This window comes from Adiantum capillus-veneris, chromosome 14 (assembly GCF_014529385.1).
Source record: "Adiantum capillus-veneris isolate H3 chromosome 14, ASM1452938v2, whole genome shotgun sequence".
Lineage (NCBI taxonomy): Eukaryota > Viridiplantae > Streptophyta > Polypodiopsida > Polypodiales > Pteridaceae > Adiantum > Adiantum capillus-veneris.
Genome location: NC_140944.1, coordinates 42,962,670 through 42,979,422, shown reverse-complemented (window position 1 = coordinate 42,979,422; position 16,753 = coordinate 42,962,670). Strand labels below are relative to the sequence as shown.

At 40.5% G+C, this 16,753-nt stretch overlaps 1 protein-coding gene across 1 annotated transcript; it reads left to right on the top strand.

Moving 5' to 3' along the window:
- The first annotated feature begins 2,079 nt into the window (after nucleotides 1–2,079).
- LOC147442277 (uncharacterized) lies at nucleotides 2,080–12,092 on the top strand. Its single transcript, XM_086528505.1, has 7 exons — nucleotides 2,080–2,889; nucleotides 3,869–3,940; nucleotides 4,020–4,084; nucleotides 4,179–4,317; nucleotides 4,448–4,528; nucleotides 11,315–11,404; nucleotides 11,501–12,092. Exons 1-7 carry the CDS (start codon nucleotides 2,377–2,379, stop codon nucleotides 11,582–11,584), a joined length of 1,044 nt encoding a protein of 347 aa, XP_086384631.1. The 5' UTR covers nucleotides 2,080–2,376; the 3' UTR covers nucleotides 11,585–12,092.
- The last annotated feature ends 4,661 nt before the right edge of the window (nucleotides 12,093–16,753 follow it).

Sequence of the window (16,753 nt, the reverse complement as noted above, 5' to 3'; positions counted from 1 at the left end):
TATGTTGCAAGCTGAAACCAACACAACCACTAGATGCTACGTCAGATTATAGAATAGGCTTGCCTCATATAGTATATCTCTTCTCACACACCGCAAAACATAAAGAAGGTTATTCACACCTAGGTACATGTCACTATATATATGTACACACACGTTTACATACATGTTTGTATACATAAGTCCATGACTTGTTTCTTTGTAGATGCATGCATACATAAAAAGGCAATCCATACAAAAGGAACATATGCACTTATTGACACATGTATAAAGGTTATCTATGTAGGTATCTTAAGTGCAAGTACATACTTAATGTTGGCATTCATGAAAAGTTGTGACGTTGGGGAAATTGCATGAATATTGTGATTTTTAGGGTCACATCTCTATGCAAGTGTTTTTATACATATCTAGTCTTCATGCTCACATCTTTGAATTACATATGAGTCACTCTTGATATGCTTTGACCCAATTTGCATATGTTTGATCTACATCCTCATGATACAATTTTTACCTCACTTTACTTGACATCTTGGGCTCACATCCTTCCTAGACATCCACCACCTTTTGGTCAGAGTTGTTTTATTCTCTTCATAGCCAACGGGATACATCGACAGGTCCTTGAGGGAAGTGGAGAGGTGTAGATACTCTTTTGTTTGGCCATTGCCGTGGTCATCAATACTTTCAATGTAGACCAAGGACACATCACATGGCATTATGCACCTCCTCGATGGTTCATCATGCATTATTTTTATATGCCACCATAATGTATAGCTAGCACTCATATTGTACTCCTTCATTTTGTACTTCCTTTGGGAGAAAGGCTCAACGAGTTTCGAGAGAGGTCTCTTGCACACAATATATAGCTCCCATGCATTGCAAAAAAGAATGATAAGCTCATGAGGCTTATAGATTGAAGTTTGAGGAGGCACCAAACTTCCAAAGCGAGTGCATTTAATCAACTAGCACTCATTGGTCTGCGAAGGAGCCAAGTAGTTTTTTCTAGAATGGAACAACTAGATTGATAAGTCATCATTTGCATTAAAGATGTGTGCTTCAATATAAATCGACAAACACAAATCAAATGCAGTGACATAAAAACCAATCAACACACTAATCTACCAAAGCTGGAATCGCAAGCTTTTTGTTCTCCCGCATATAGCTCACAACGAGGCACATCACGACCATTCTTTGTGTGTTCTTCGGTTGGCTATATCTCAAGCTCACAACACTGACCAATGCCTTGTCCTCACCATCACTTCTAAACACCCTACAATACACACATGTTTTCACCTTAAACATATTTAGCAACCCATACCCTCTATCCTCTACTGCCTATAGGTGAAGACAAAGGGGAAAAGGCCAATGCGTCATGCACTCCAATTGGCCAAAGCTTGAATGCCATTATTCTAGACAAAAGATTGATTAATATTATGGGAGTTAGCTGCAAAAGGTTCAAGGGGGGCGACTATGGTGAAATCACCAGTCCAACAACAATTTAGAGAGAGAGAGAGAGAGAGAGAGAGAGAGAGAGAGAGAGAGAGGATTGTCAAGTTGCAGGAGTCATAGTTTTAGGCTGCTAGTCTAACAAGGCTACCATTGGGCACTAAGAGATTGTGGGTGAAAGATGGGTGTCATCATGGTCTACACACTCTCATCTTTTTTTTTTTTGCTTAGAATTTTTGGCCAAGGCAAAAACCCAAGGCTAAAGGTTGACCCTCTAGGCAAGCCAAAAAACACAGCATTCAAACGTTTACATACCATAACATAGAGTGAGCGAAGAAGAAGAGGAAGAGAAGAAGTTAACTTTACATCGAAGGAACAATGGAGAGAGAGAGAGAGAGAGAGAGAGAGAGAGAGAGAGCTCTGTGTTTTGACAAATGTTTTATTGACAATCTTGAGAAAGGAGATGTATCCAAAACGGATTGAGGTTTTAAGATAACGTTGGAGATAACAATGCCATTAGTTATGAGGCCAATTTCACTATGGACACGCAATTGTTGATGAATGTGATTGGAAATCTTCAAAGGGAGTGAAGAGATAGAGAGAGGAGCGAAGAGAGAGAACAAGGGGAAGAGAGAGAGAACTAGAAGTTTCCAATTTCAAGGATGTGTGCGTGTGCTTGACAAGGCAAGAGAATTCCTTGAACCATTTTGTCAACAAAGTGAGAAATCTTCAGCTTCCTTGAATCCTTGTAACCTTCGCCTGCAGCACATCCGCTCGTTCTTCTGCTGTACGTGATTCGAATCTTCTGTTCGTACTCCAGAGCTGCGAAATCAGCGTTGGTGTCTTTCTCTCTCACAACAGGGGCAATTAGGGTTTCTCTGCGACCGGCCTCACCCGCAATCAGGGTTTCTCTTGCATTCAGAGCACGCACACATCATGAGCGACCATGTAGCTCTCTCTGTCGATGAGATTTCCCAATCTGGGAAACGGGCAGAGCAAGAAGCCGACAATCAGGCAGGTAGCTCTGAACTTGTTGCCAAGTCTACATTATCAAGTGGTTACCAGACACTTTGCAGGGCAGATGCAGGCATTGTAGAAAATTCTGGAATGTTATGTGACCAAGAAATTGAAACACATAAAATATTCCTCAACCAAGACCGTGCCATTGAAGCAATGAAGGTCGGCTTGGGTGCAGAATCTAAGGAATATTCCAGCATCACGAGTGAGGCATCTGGTATTGAGCATGTTGTGAATGAAGAGGCTGTACCCCTTCTCAAAGGAGATCATGGTAGTGTGGATAGCAGCCATGTCGTTGTGCCTATTGAAAGTGAGCCACATTTTGGCAAGAAAGACATTGAAAGCCCTGCTTTTGCGGAGTGTAGGATCTGCCAGGAAGAGGATGACATAGCCAATCTCGAGTCACCTTGTGCCTGTTCTGGCAGTCTTAAGGTGAATTTTTAAATTGTTCACATGAATGCTAATTGCGTTATGACAGTTTATGTAGATTGATTACTTTATAAAAATGATAACATTATTATAGCGGGATACTTGTTTCTGCTCTGTCTTGATTCTGAACTTGATATATTAGTTGTTAACAACACTTTACAATAAATTTGATCAATGTGCACTCTCTTGAGTGCTTTGGTAGGGTTTTCCACAGTAGTTCAGGGTGACTTTGATGACATTTTGTTTGTAGACCTTGTGTTTTAGAAACAGAGTAATTTTTACTCTGTTTCTGTTGTGGATAACTCTGATTTTGATGCATGCTGAGATTACTCTGCTGAGTGCAAACAAGCTGGTGCATTTTTTTGGTTGTATAGCGGACATGCAGACTTCACATTGTGAAGTTTTTGTCTGAGTTACGACCAGTTGATATTGTGCTAATTCTTTCTATCTTTTGTGGTGCATATGCCCTATGAGCTACCTCTTTTTTGTGTTAATATTTTCAATTTAATGTGTCTTTTAGTGCTAGGCTTCAATGCACTTCATTATGGCTGAGTCTGCCCTTGATCTCTGCGGAGTCATGACACAAACTCAGTACGCTGAACTTTGTGTTGATGTATGCTCATGTGTGTGTGCGTGTGGTGTGTGTAGCATACGTTAGTACCTAGTTCTACACCCACTATTGGGCACTGACGACATTTGTGGGGATGTCATGATATTTAGTCAATATTATGCACGATGGAGCTGATGGTTATATTGTCTTGTGGGTGACTACCATGGGGCTATACGTTGCACTTTTCTAAGGGTGAATCTGGTCCCATCCTGGATTCATCTAGGTATATTTATTGTTGGAGTGATTTGCATGCTTGCTGTCCAGATTCCATAAGTAGAAATCTGTATTCGTACTGCCTGATCTAATTTGAGATTTGCTAGCAGTAGAGTTTGGGTGCGTTTCAGTTTTATGCAATTGTGTTTTTTGTTGCAGTTTGCTCATCGGAAATGCATCCAACATTGGTGTAATGAGAAAGGAGACACTCTTTGTGAAATATGTCAGAAGGTGAACTTTGCTCAGATTGTGAGTTATTTTGTGGCTGACCTTTTTTCAAAGTTTTTTGACAAAGATCTGCTTTTTGCAGCCTTTTGAGGGTGGCTATGCTATGCCACAGCAAGGTAGACCAGATAACGTAGGACTAGACTTAGGGTAAGCTCTTATTTACCCTTCTCGTTGTTGATATAGTTTTGCTTGGCCTGAAGTTTCCAAATGAAATTCATTTAAAAGGGCTGGATTTTGACAGTGCCGGTTGGGACATAGCAAGTGGGCAACCCAGGCTTTTTGCCTTGGCTGCTGATCATCACTTTTTGGAGGGTGACTATGATGAGTATGCAGGGTCACATGCACACAGTGCTGCTTGCTTCCGTTCCGTTGCTCTCATAGTATGCGCTATGTCAATTTTCTGTTCTTCATTATTCAAAGCAAATAGATAACAAAGCTGTACTTTGGCTGTCAACTCAATTTTATCTTTCTAGTTTATTGTGCTTACTACAAAACTTGTGGCACTTGAAGCTTGTGGCACTTTTACTACTGCGGCACATCATCTCCATGACGGGTGTTGGTGAAGATGAGGATCTGTCAACGTTTTTCATGGTAATGGGCTCCCTCCCGTATATGTTGGTCTCACATAGGAAGAAAAGAAACATTGACGGAGGGAGAGTGAGCGGGGGGGAGGGGAGGGGAGGGGAGGGGAGGGAGAAGTGACAAAGGAAGTGTCTTACTGTTGATTGTCTTTGTATGTGGCTGACTGCTGTCTTGGTGATGACAGTTTAAGATTAGCTTGTGTCAGTGTATTATCTTTCATGAAAAATGCTAGTTGAAGAGGTTTATTGCCTGCGCTTTGCTTTTGTTTAGGGTAAGGATACTCGTATCTGTTCCCTTAGTTATGAAGTAGGAGATAGTATATGCATATTTGAGTAACCTCTGGATTTGTTTTACGTTGGAAGATGTTCATTAACTCAACAGTAGCATAACGTGTGACTATGTGGTAGTCTTGTGATATGGTACTGTCCATTTAGAAGTGTCTATTGGCTGCTCGCTAGCTGGGTCTTCCATATTGATTGCTGGATCTAGCTTTACTTTACATTTGGTAAGAGTCTGTTGACCTTTGATGCCTATAGATTGAGAAGTTCGCTTAGATGTAGTTTTGGGACTATTGCATGTTTCCATAGTAGTTTTGTTATGTTTCTGCTTTTGGGTTTTCTGTTTTTTCTTTCTACGTGTGTTTTCGAAATCCTTTGGTGTTGTTCTGGTTTCTGGCGTTATGCTCATTTGTCATTTTTGTTTTTGGTTTTGGTCAAGTTTTCTCTTTTCTTGTTTGTTGGCTTGGTGTGTGCATTTGGTTTGGGGTGGTCTCCTTTCTCTTTCTGCAATTGGATATCTTCTGGCTGGCCCTGGATGCCCATTACGCTCTCCTCGGAGAGAGCCTTGGTATCTATAGATGACAGGAGCCATCTGCAGCAAGTGAACTGTCTTCTGCAAAGCGAGAGACCGTCTAGGCAGTTTCAGTTCAGTGTTTCTGTTGGTTTGTCCTTTTGAGCTCCCTTGGCAGATTTCCCTTCACCTGTGCTACCTCAGGTCCGTGGTTTGCAGAGGGTACTAGTCGGTGGGTTTTGAAAAGCTGTCTTCTGGCAGCCAGTTTCCTTCATTTCACAGACTAGTTACTTTGATTGCGTACTTTTGATCGTATGGGAAGTCTTGGAGTGCAAATGCAAAGATTACCTTTGCTCGGAAGTGCCTGTCTTTCAGATGCAATCGTCATCCTCTATCTTCCTTAGGACGCCAGGGCACTTTTTGCTCTCTTCAGGAGAGGTTTTTACCCTTGGCCTTTTCTCAGTTCATACAGTTTCTATAGTTTATGCCCATGTGGCTCAATTGTATCAGTTTTCTCTAGATTTTACCTTCGGGCTTGCTTTGTAACTCAGTATTGTACTTGCCCTATGAATCGGCACCAGGAGCTAGAGGTTGAGTTAGAGCACTTGGAGCAGCAGGCAACTAGTGCATGAGGATTGATTGTGGAAGGCACTTTAGGATCAGCCCTTGGAGTGTCTAGTTCAGCATTTTGTTGGACTCTTTGTTGATCCAGTCACATGTGCTTTTCTGAAAGCATACCGGTCAGACAGAGCTATTGATGGATTTTTATTCGAGGTATCTTCGCCCTCCAACCCGGACTTATTAGCCACTCCCACCCTTACTTCATCGCGCATCGGGCGCGCTCCCGTCTTCACTGCTCATCTCTTAGAGAGCATAAGCCAATTAAGATCACTTGCAAGAGAAGGATCCAGATTTGTTTCAAGTCACTCTTTTTCTCAGAAGCAGTGCCATGCAGATGTTGATGTCTACAGCTACCAAGCAGCATACTCCAAGTACTTGGCAAGCTTTCAAGAAAAAAAATTAAAAAAATTGCCCGAAGTTATATATGGTATTCTGACATCTTCCTTCGGGTAGAGTGGGCTATCCTGAAATGCTTGCCATGAAACCTTAGCAGATTATAACTTGAAGTTTCTCGACATCTCCCAGTAGATGTCTCTTCACGATCAGATAGCCTTGGAGGTCTAGTGCGATTGCTATCTTGGGACTACCATCGCCGCCAAAGAAACACTGTTTGTCTAAGAGCCGATGGACTATGCTGTGCTCGGCTACGACCTTATGGAAGAAACCTAACCCTCATTTTTGGTGCAGGTTTCAGGATGGAAAGTCAGTCGACTTTTCGAGCTCGACTGATGTCAAGATTGCTTTTTAAGTTTGAGTTCTGTTTGATCTTGTTTGGTGATCCTGTTTGGAATTTGTTTGAAATGGATGGTATCTATTTTGAACCTGTTTTGGTGCCGATTTGAAATGTTTGACTCTGGTTTTAATATTGGTTTTATTGATTGGTTATTTTACTCCTGGGTGGAGAAGTGAGAAATACTGTTTTGGTATTGTTTGAACCTCGGAACGACGCAGGCTGATGCTTGGGGAGTGTTTTGTTGTATGCTAGAAAACCTCCGAACGACGTAGGCCGATGCCTGGGAAGTGTTTGGTTGTATGCTTGAACCTCCAAGCGACGCAGACTGCGGTTTGGGGAGCGTTTGGTTGTACAGTTCTCTGAGCTCATGGCCCGGACCTTTTTAGGTTATTTGCAGGGGAGTGACGAGGTAGTCGTTGAGTAGCTTCATACAGTAGACCGTTTGTCTCGAGGGAGTGCTTAGCGGCACTGTTTGTTGTGTCTTGTAACATGCATATGTAAGCATTTGTGTTGCATTGTGATGTGCCAATTACTGAATATTTCTAATTAGATGAGATTGCCTGGGTATGTAATTTTTTAGTGCATCAAGACACCCGTGGAAGATCAGTACGGTCTGGGTGTGATGGCTAATTTTACTACACTAGAATATCAAGAGTTCTGATTTGGACGAAAGGAGAAGCTATCTTCTTGATCAAAAGAGTAGAAAGGAGAAGCTAACTCCTTGATCAAACCAACCGAAAGGAGAAGCTAACTCCTTGATCAAAAGAGCAGAAAGGAGAAGCTAACTCCTCAATAAAAAGAGCAAAGTGATTGTCCCTCGGAATGTCCGCTCGGAAATTTTTGAGCTAACTTGTTGTTTTGCAGATATGCTGTAATTGCGGACGATTACTTTGTTTCAAGAAGGGGAGATGTAACAAATTGCTGACGTGTCAGCCTAAAGAATGGAGCCAACTTACAGATGCCGGTCGAGGGGCCTAAACCTTAAGAAGAACAAGTAACAGAAGAAGAAGTCCTACCAACTTATGGGGACCCCGTCCGATGGGGCCAAAGTGACAAAAGGATTAAAGTAAAGTAGGACCTGCACTCACACAAAAACTGATGACGTGGCGGATTTTCCAAAATTGCGCTCACATGATGATGTGGCAGGTTTTACGGATTTCTGTAAATTACGATGGCAGCTTTTGGCATTGCTTTTTGGACCAGAAGCTTTTGAGTTGCAAAGGCTTTTTATTGTAACTGCTTTTCAGGCCAAGAGCCTTTAAATATGAGGCTAAGGCTCATTCTCTGGCATGCTTCCTGGAGAAGGTGCAGAGTCTGGAGTACCGGCTTGTACTGTGTTGATGCAATATAAAGAAATACTGAAAGGGGCGCCAAGGTTTGGGGCCAATACTCTCTGGGGTGGAATTCCGCCACTCCGTGTCGCGTGTTGTCTCTCTTTTTCAGTTCAGTTGTTATTGAAGTGCTAAAAGCCTGTTCAGTCTGTTCTTTTCTATTGGCACGTGGTGCCCGTCTTGTGACACCGGGTATGCCACGTCACTGGTTTGTGACAACGCGGTTGACGCGGCGACCATTATAAGGCTAATGCAGTTTAACAGCAAGCTTCTTGTTTTGGGCAACATTAAAAATTTGACAAAGTAATTTGAGTTTACGATTGTCTACCTCATTTGTTGGATCTGGTTCATTTTGTTCGTCCACAGAAGCTTTTGAAGAAGGTGGTGGAGAAGCAGCATTAGTCGTCCGAGAAGTGTTTTGTGTCTGCATCTGATCCAAGCGAGTGTGAAGTGATGCGAGGCTTGTGGAAAGTGTGACCATCTGCTCTTTGATAAGAGTAAGGGCGTCCTTTGATTGGCCTTCTCCGTCTGGAGAAGTCGGCATTGTTACGCCTCAAAGAACACTCGAACAGGTGCAGGAGCAGGTTCTAGATGGGTACTTCGGGAGCTAAAACTATTTTGAAACGGGTTCAGGCTTTGGAATTATGATGATATCTAGCTCGGGCAGAGGAGAACCTTGAATAATTATTACTTCACGTGCAAGAGGATTTTCCGGCAAATTTTCTCTAGAACTTCTTCTTTGTACAAGAGGAATGGGATTGGCACATTGAATTCCGCACCTACCATGACGTACACAAGAGAGGACAGCCAGCGCTAGAAGCAAGGGAGGACAGAAAACGTTTGCTGGTCTTCATGCCTCTTTGCTTTATTTTTTAATGTAAGTCTAATTCAAGTGCTTACACGAGGGGTTTAATTTTGGGGTTGACCGGCCGCTTGAGGTATGAAAAGTTTTGGGTTTTTGTATGGTGTGAAGAAGAGGGCACTGCTGGCTGATTACGTAAAAGAGTCCAGCGCAGACAATTTTCAGCGCAAAGGCCACGTTCAACAATGCAGCGTTTCAGCCAGCCCAGGGATTTGGGAAATCGTGCGCAAATGGGCATATCTCTTGGGAAGGGGTGCGAGCATTGGAGCAAACCGTTCAGGTGCGAGCATAGAGAGTGCGAGATTCTCCGGGTACGCGGCATGCACACATCACTGGTACAATATGGTTATTAGTAGGTAATAAACAAATACCAATGTTACCTCATACCGTCGGGGGAAAAATTGCATTTCATCTTTCTTTTGCTTCCATACAATTCCGATAGAGGGGACAGAGGGTAGCGGCGAGGGTGAGAGGCTCACAACCTTCGGGTCCTTGAAAAGAATTTACTCTAATACCACTTGAAGAACACGCTTACTATGTGTGTGTATTCATAAGTGAACTTAGATATAAACTGAACTATGAACGAAACTAGATGACAAGCGACTCAGAGAATGGACGTGTGTTGATTCACTGAAATGTGTTACAAGGGTGTTCTTATATAGAAACTGAAGAGACACGATGAAAAGACATGACCGTACGTCAAGAGACATGACTCTAGGCCAATAGTTGTGTCCTTCTGTTGTAGAGTTGTGACCTTTCGGCGTAAAGGTGTAGCCATTCGTTGAAGAGGCATGGCTATTTGCCGAACAGGTGCGACTCTTGGGTGAATAGACACATCCTTTGGAGAATCGAGGGTCTCGGATTTGGTACATCTTCGTATTTGCAAAAGAATTAAGCTAAGAAGGTAATACAAAGACAAAGAATACGTCACAATCGTGACATAAGGAGTTTTGTGAACATATAGTGATTGTTGTGCCTTTTTTAGTTTTAAGATATTTCAGACTCTCTTCACTGTGCAAGTAGATATCTATGATAGCATTTAAATGCCTTGACATAGAATATGTCAATTTAAATATCATCCATATGCCTCACATTTCTTCGAATATCTCTTTTAGCTAAATATGGTGTCATTTGTTCTCGACTATTTATGTTTTCTCGTCTTTGTTATGATAAATTGGCTTTTGTTGTTCAGTCATGCCATCTTATTTCTATTTTTGTTGAGAAAGGATACTCATTCAAAAGAATTATGAAAAAAGTTTGTTTATTTTTGTGTCGTAGTAAGTTTATTTTCAATATTTTCTCCTTTGGAACATTCAAGATAATCAATAGTAAATTCAATCGAAGTGGAGAGCTTAAAAGCTCACTTATTGTTTGACTTGATAACACTCTAATTTGGTATTTAGATCTTTATTGCTTGTAGTACTTTTGCTCTTACTTGACAAATGCTAGCCTTTATCATGACTGAGTATGCCTATCACCTCCAGAGGGTGATAGAAACTTAGTTCGTTGGTTTTATAGAGTACGTTCAAAGCATGAATGACCTCTATACAAACTTGCACCTGCTCTTGGGCACTGACAACGTGAGGAGGGATGCCATAGCTGTTGTCCAGGCTATGCATGATAAAGGTGATAATCTTATTCTTTCTGCTTGGACAAGCAACGAAGTTTAGGTCGCATATTGTCAAGTTTTGAACTTCGTACTACTTTGGTTATATTTAGTCTCTTCTAGGCAGGTTCGTAGTAGTATGCATTATTAGTATTTAACTTACATTAGAATTTAAGAATTTGTTCCTTCACAAGTTGTCTTGTGGAGTCTGCTTTCTAGGATTAAATCTTTGAGATGTCTTATGCTTGTTAGTTTAAAGTTGAGTACTTGTTTCAAGTATTAGGCAAGTAACTCACTTTAACTTATTTTGCTTGTGGCTTTTCTAAAAGCATTTTTAAGTGAATAATGGTTTGTTTAATCTAGTTTTGTTAAGTAGCAAGAAAAGTTTTTTAGTTTTTTCTTTTCCTTTTTTCTCGTGTCCCTTGCTTTTGTATTTTTGTGAGTGTTTTATTCCCTCATTTAATTCGTAAGTTCAAACTATTATGACCTATTGAAGGTCTACTCTACTAATCATGAATGCTACTTTAATCAAGCCTCTTAACAGGTTTTTCCTATATTCTCGTATCATGACCTTCGGTCAATTTTATGTAATGCAACAGGGTACAAACCCAATTTTGATATATATATATATATATATATATATATATATATATATATATATAGAGAGAGAGAGAGAGAGAGAGAGAGAGAGAGAGAGAGAGAGGGGTACCTGCCGTCTTTTACATCCTCCGGGTGATAGGCCTTTAAGGCTTGAGCATCCCCAGGGGTCTCTTTGTACGTGCACAAAAAAGGAGGGGGAGAGGTAGGTTTATGTGATGTTAGGTGTAATGTCAATGCTGTCTTTTGTTTTCAGCTCTCTCTAGTAAGAGCAGCAGGCTTTTTAATACCTTGCTATATTATGGCACGTGCTATGAACGCTCTTCAGATAAGGCGACAACAACAGGTGAAAATTTGAATTGAATTGTTTGATATCTGGTTCCAGCATTTGATTAGTCTTTGGTGAACCTCATGGTTAGTATATGCGCTGTGTACTATGCAGGAAGCGGCAATAGCAGCTGCAGCAGAGGTGACACACTTGATACAAACTGGGCGAATCCAAGCCGTTGTTGCTGCAGAGCCATAATCATGTCCTTTTAACCAAAACCTTTCATGACGTGAGTCATTTCTGTGGCTGGAATTTTCTAAAAAGGCGCAAGGGGGCAAACCCCCAGCTAACCAGATTCCTAGTACATGGCTCTACGCTAACTGCTAAAGAAATTCCTTGCTTTTGATGTGCAGCATTATTAAGTTGCACTCAAAGAAGGTACCGAAAGACAAATTATTGTAATGTATGTGTATGAACAGTGTAAATATGTCGCATTTCTAGGGCATTTTCTGCTAAGTGGCATTCATTTTCAAGTTCAATAAGACAGGCAATATCAGCTTTACTACTAATGAAATCCCTCGGGATCTGCCTTCGGGTTGTATCAGCTCATTCAAGAAAGAATTCATGTGTGGATGGCTAAGAGTCCTTTTGTAATAAAGCACCCACAAATTCAGGAGAAGGTTGAGGCTGGACGTACTCTTCCTTGTTTGTGGCTGTTCTGTGGCACTTACTCCCATTACATTTCATTTTTTGCTGTTGCTGCTTTTGTGGCGTTATCGGATCAATGATCTCAAATAGCATGTATAATGAAATCTTGCACAGCTTAATTAGGAGGTGATGTGCATCGCTGAGGTATGTCATCTAGCCTGCTATCAGTATCATCATAAGTATGTATCGTGTGCTGTATCGACTCGGTAAGCTGTTGTTTGGAGTGTTTTGTGTATTACAAGATTGTGGGCCATCTGTAACATTGGTGTTTTAGATCAGATGCTCATGAAGGGAGGTTTTGACAGCAAAGTTCTGTTTTGCAACTCATGGTGGTTGTGTGGCAGTCTCACGGCGCCATTTGTGTGGAGAAGGCCCTTACGAATTATGCAGGTAATTTAAGGCTGAATATCACAGATATAGGCCTCTTCCAGTCTTATGTGAACAGTCTCTTCCACCTAGAAAAGCCTTATGTGTCAAGCCATGTGAAAAGCCTCTTGTAACCTTTGTAAAGAGAAAGCCACTTGTATTGTGCATTGGTATCCACCTTCTGTGCTCATGTGTCAAAAGGATGCTTATTTGTAAAGCCTATATAGAGGCATGTTTTGTTGAATAATATTAAGCTTTATCATTTGCAAGTATAGTTTATATTGTAATGTGCAATAGTTTCTCTCTCAAGCTCTACAATAACCTTTCCAAGCATGTTTATGTCGTGAATGACACACTAACCTATCCACCTTAACTCTACAATTGGTATCAGAGCTATTCTTAGATTAGTATCTCCTAATCTAATTAGATCCTATGCATTTTTCTATGTTAGATTGCATTGGTGCTTAATCTAATTAATTATTACAATTGTTAACTCAATACTTCTTTGCATTGTATATTCATCATGGCGTTAATCACATCGTTATTTTTCTCTTTTGAAATTCTTTGGCAATGGGTTAAGATGGATAAGTTAGTGTGCCATTCATATTAATAGCATGCTTGAAGAGGTTAGTGTAGAGTTTGAGAGCTTGAGAGAGAAACTATAGCACAATACAGAGTATACTTGCAAATGATAAAGCTTAATATTATTCAGCAGAACCTACCTCTATATAGGCTTTTACAAGTAGGCAGCCTTTTGACAGATGAGTACAAAAGGTGGCTGCCAATGCACAATACAAGTGGCTTTCTCTTTACAGAAAGGTTGCAAGAGGCTTTTCATATGGCTTGACACATAAGGTTTTTCTAGGTGGAAGAGATTGTTCACATAAGAGATGCAACGGGTTTTGGTTGCATATCACTCACACAATCCTCCCTTCAAAACAAACTAGAGTGAGACACATAATTCACAAGCCTCCCCTCGAACACAAAGTTGCCTCTCTTAAACACAAAGGGTGTAGGCACACAAAACATTAGGGTGTAGGCACACAGAAGCCTCTCCTGGCACAAATAGAGGGTAAGGTACACAAGAGAGATAATGCTCATAGCAAATGTCGTTTGTTGTTTGCAAAGGTTGTTGTACTTTGGTTTTTTTGTCAGTTGTTGTAGTAGCCAATATGTCGTTGTTGTTCTGTCACATTGTGATGATGTTGTTGTTGATATTTTGATCGCATGCAAAATGCAAAGGAAGAAATAATGTACAATATATGTACAATGGAGGAAAAAACCGCGTGGGAAAAAGCCCTCGAATTATTAATGCTATGCAAAAGGACTTATTTTGATTATGTTGGAGAAAGTGCCCTAACTGCTATGCCTTTGTTATAGTTTCCTTTGAGCATTTCTTCGAGAGGAATCCAATTGATCTGGGATGCCTCATATGCAAGCAAAGCTTTGGCAAAATCATTTTCTGCTACCTCTTCTTTGGGCTCAAAATTAGGTGGATACTTCATGTGTTCATGGATAGCATGCAAGATGTACTTTCCGGGAAAAATAAACCGTCGTATGTGTTGTCGTGGTTGCATGATGCTATGCTTGAAGAGGTTAGTGTAGAGTTTGAGAGCTTGAGAGAGAAACTATAGCACAATACAATATAGAGTATACTTACAAATGATAAAGCTTAATATTATTCAGCAGAACCTGCCTCTATATAGGCTTTTACAAGTAGGTAGCCTTTTGACACATGAGCACAAAAGGTGGCTGCCAATGCACAATACAAGTGGCTTTCTCTTTACAAAGGTTGCAAGAGGCTTTTCACATGGCTTGACACATAAGACTTTTCTAGGTGGAAGGGACTGTTCACGTAAGAGATGCAACAAAACTCACATCCCATGTAATGTTGAAGCTGTGTCGGTGAGTGATATGCAACCAAAACCCACATAGGGGAGGATTGTTGGGATGCGAGTTTTGTTGCATCTCTTATGTGAACAATCTTTTTCATCTAGAAAAGCCTTATGTGTCAAGCCATGTGAAAAGCCTCTTGTAACCTTTGTAAAGAGAAAGCCACTTGTATTGTGCATTGGCAGCCACCTTTTGTGCTCATGTGTCAAAAGGTTGCCTATTTGTAAAGCCTATATAGAGGTAGGTTCTGTTGAATAATATTAAGCTTTATCATTTGCAAGTATAGTCTATATTGTATGTGCAATATTTTCTCTCTCAAGCTCTACACTAACCTCTCCAAGCATGCTTATGCCATGAATGACACACTAACCTATCCACCTTAACCCTACATAAATCAGGCTCCATACTTTAACACATTTTATATAAATACAAATAATCCACCCTAGCGACGATAACAAGACTCCAACAACAAAATCAACAACATTATACCCAAGAGAGACAATGGGTTATCAATCATATGGTTTTCATTGAATGCCTACTGGGACTTATTCAAAAGGCTTGTTGCTTTGATTTAGAAATAAGTGCCAAAACAATAAAAAATCTTATATCTACCAAATTTTAGGGTACATTCCAAGGAAATGATGGCTCCAACTTACAAATTTGGGTAGTCCGGCTAGATGGCGGAGGACCAGATAACGAACCAGTAACATTCATAGCTTTGGATGATGGAAGATCTGTGGATGTGGATCCTCTAGATTGCACATCATGAAGCTATCTCTCTCTAGCAAGGATATGGCGTCTATCCATGTTGATCCATCAAGGACAATTGTCAAGATCCCACTGCAAGAGTTGATGCATGGTTGGTGGATAAATGCATCCCTCACTGCTCTCAATGTGAGTCCAAGTATGTGCAAGAATAGGTACCGTAGCAATGTGATGCATGTCAAAAGATGAGCAAAGTGTCTGCGAAAGACAAAAAAGAATTATGCTAAACTTAAACAAGAGGCCATACACATTACTAGTTAAAGCTTTAGTGAGAATGTCAAAATGCTCAAACCGTTAGCTATAAACTGGTCGTTGAGAAGCCATGGCACAGTAGTAGTCAATCCTCTTCAAGGCCTACAACTCCTCATCCTTCATTTTGTTTTTTAAAGCCGCCTCTAGAGGAAATAGAAACTTCTTCCCTCCACCACAATCTTGGTGTAATACATATTCGTAATGCATGAGGGAGGAATTTGGCACATCCACATAGTCCACAAGAGCTTACTAGATCTATCCAAGATCCCTTGCAAAACTCCCTTTCGTTTCAGCCATCTTTGACACCAAGCACATAGACCATTAACACAAATATTAACCAAATTTCTTAATAAACCATTTGCATTAAGATGCCCACCATTAAAACTTGTGGCTTCTTTACCATGCAATAAGTTGTACGAGTGATCTTGCTTGTGTCTAGCAAGGACACCCACAAGATTTTATTTTCTATCCAAGTATCATGTAGAGCTATCAACTTTTTAAATTTTCTACAGTTGCCCAATTGTCTGCCCCCCATTGAAGGCTCATCACATGATCAAACCAATTTTTCCCTAGCCTTGGGGTCAACAATGTGGAGAATCTACCAAAGCACAATGTTAGTCAATTGAATTCCCCCCTTACCATATACAAAGAAAACACCAAAAGGTGGTTATATACATTCCCAACACAATTTGAATACTAATATTAAAGGTCATTCATGATCTTGCTCTCTAGATTTATTTCTCTCTAATGTAGTGCGTAGCTCTTTTGACATTTGAACCTTCAAAATTTATAAAATACTTTTCAACACATAAAGCTCCAATCAAAGCATACAAAAAAAAGCTACAATGCCAAACACACTCACATAAAAAATAAGTGTAGCTAGATATGTTGGTGCAAGAGGATGCCATGGTTCCTCTTCCTTTGTAGTTCTCTTGCACAGAGATTCAATCAATTGATTTTGATCATTCTCTGGCAATGCATGAAGATAATCCTCATGATTTGCAGAGCAAATGTTTGCACAATTTACCAGCTCCTCTTGCAAATGAGATGAAGCTAGCGCATGGGTGTTCATACTGAATTGAATATTAGTAGGTTAATTGACATTCAAACATGTCAAGTTTATTCAAAAACATAATAGTAAAGAGTCACTCACAAATTCATGCACTGTAAGCTCATTATAGTATTGCTATTTTGAAAAGAGTTGTAGGGTTAATGATCGTGTATAAGACCCTACAATGTTTCTCTTTACTATCAGAGAACATTTCTTTGATTGTAGCTTGCCATGCCACTATCTTGTGATTTCCTTCCTACACATTGACCATTCTGCCAAGTAGTGGCTCTAGTTGTGGTTGCGATGCTTACTCCTCTTCATACTCTTTGTTTATGTTTTTTCAAAATGGATCCCACGTGTCAATGCTTATGTCTATTTTCACAAGCGAAGCA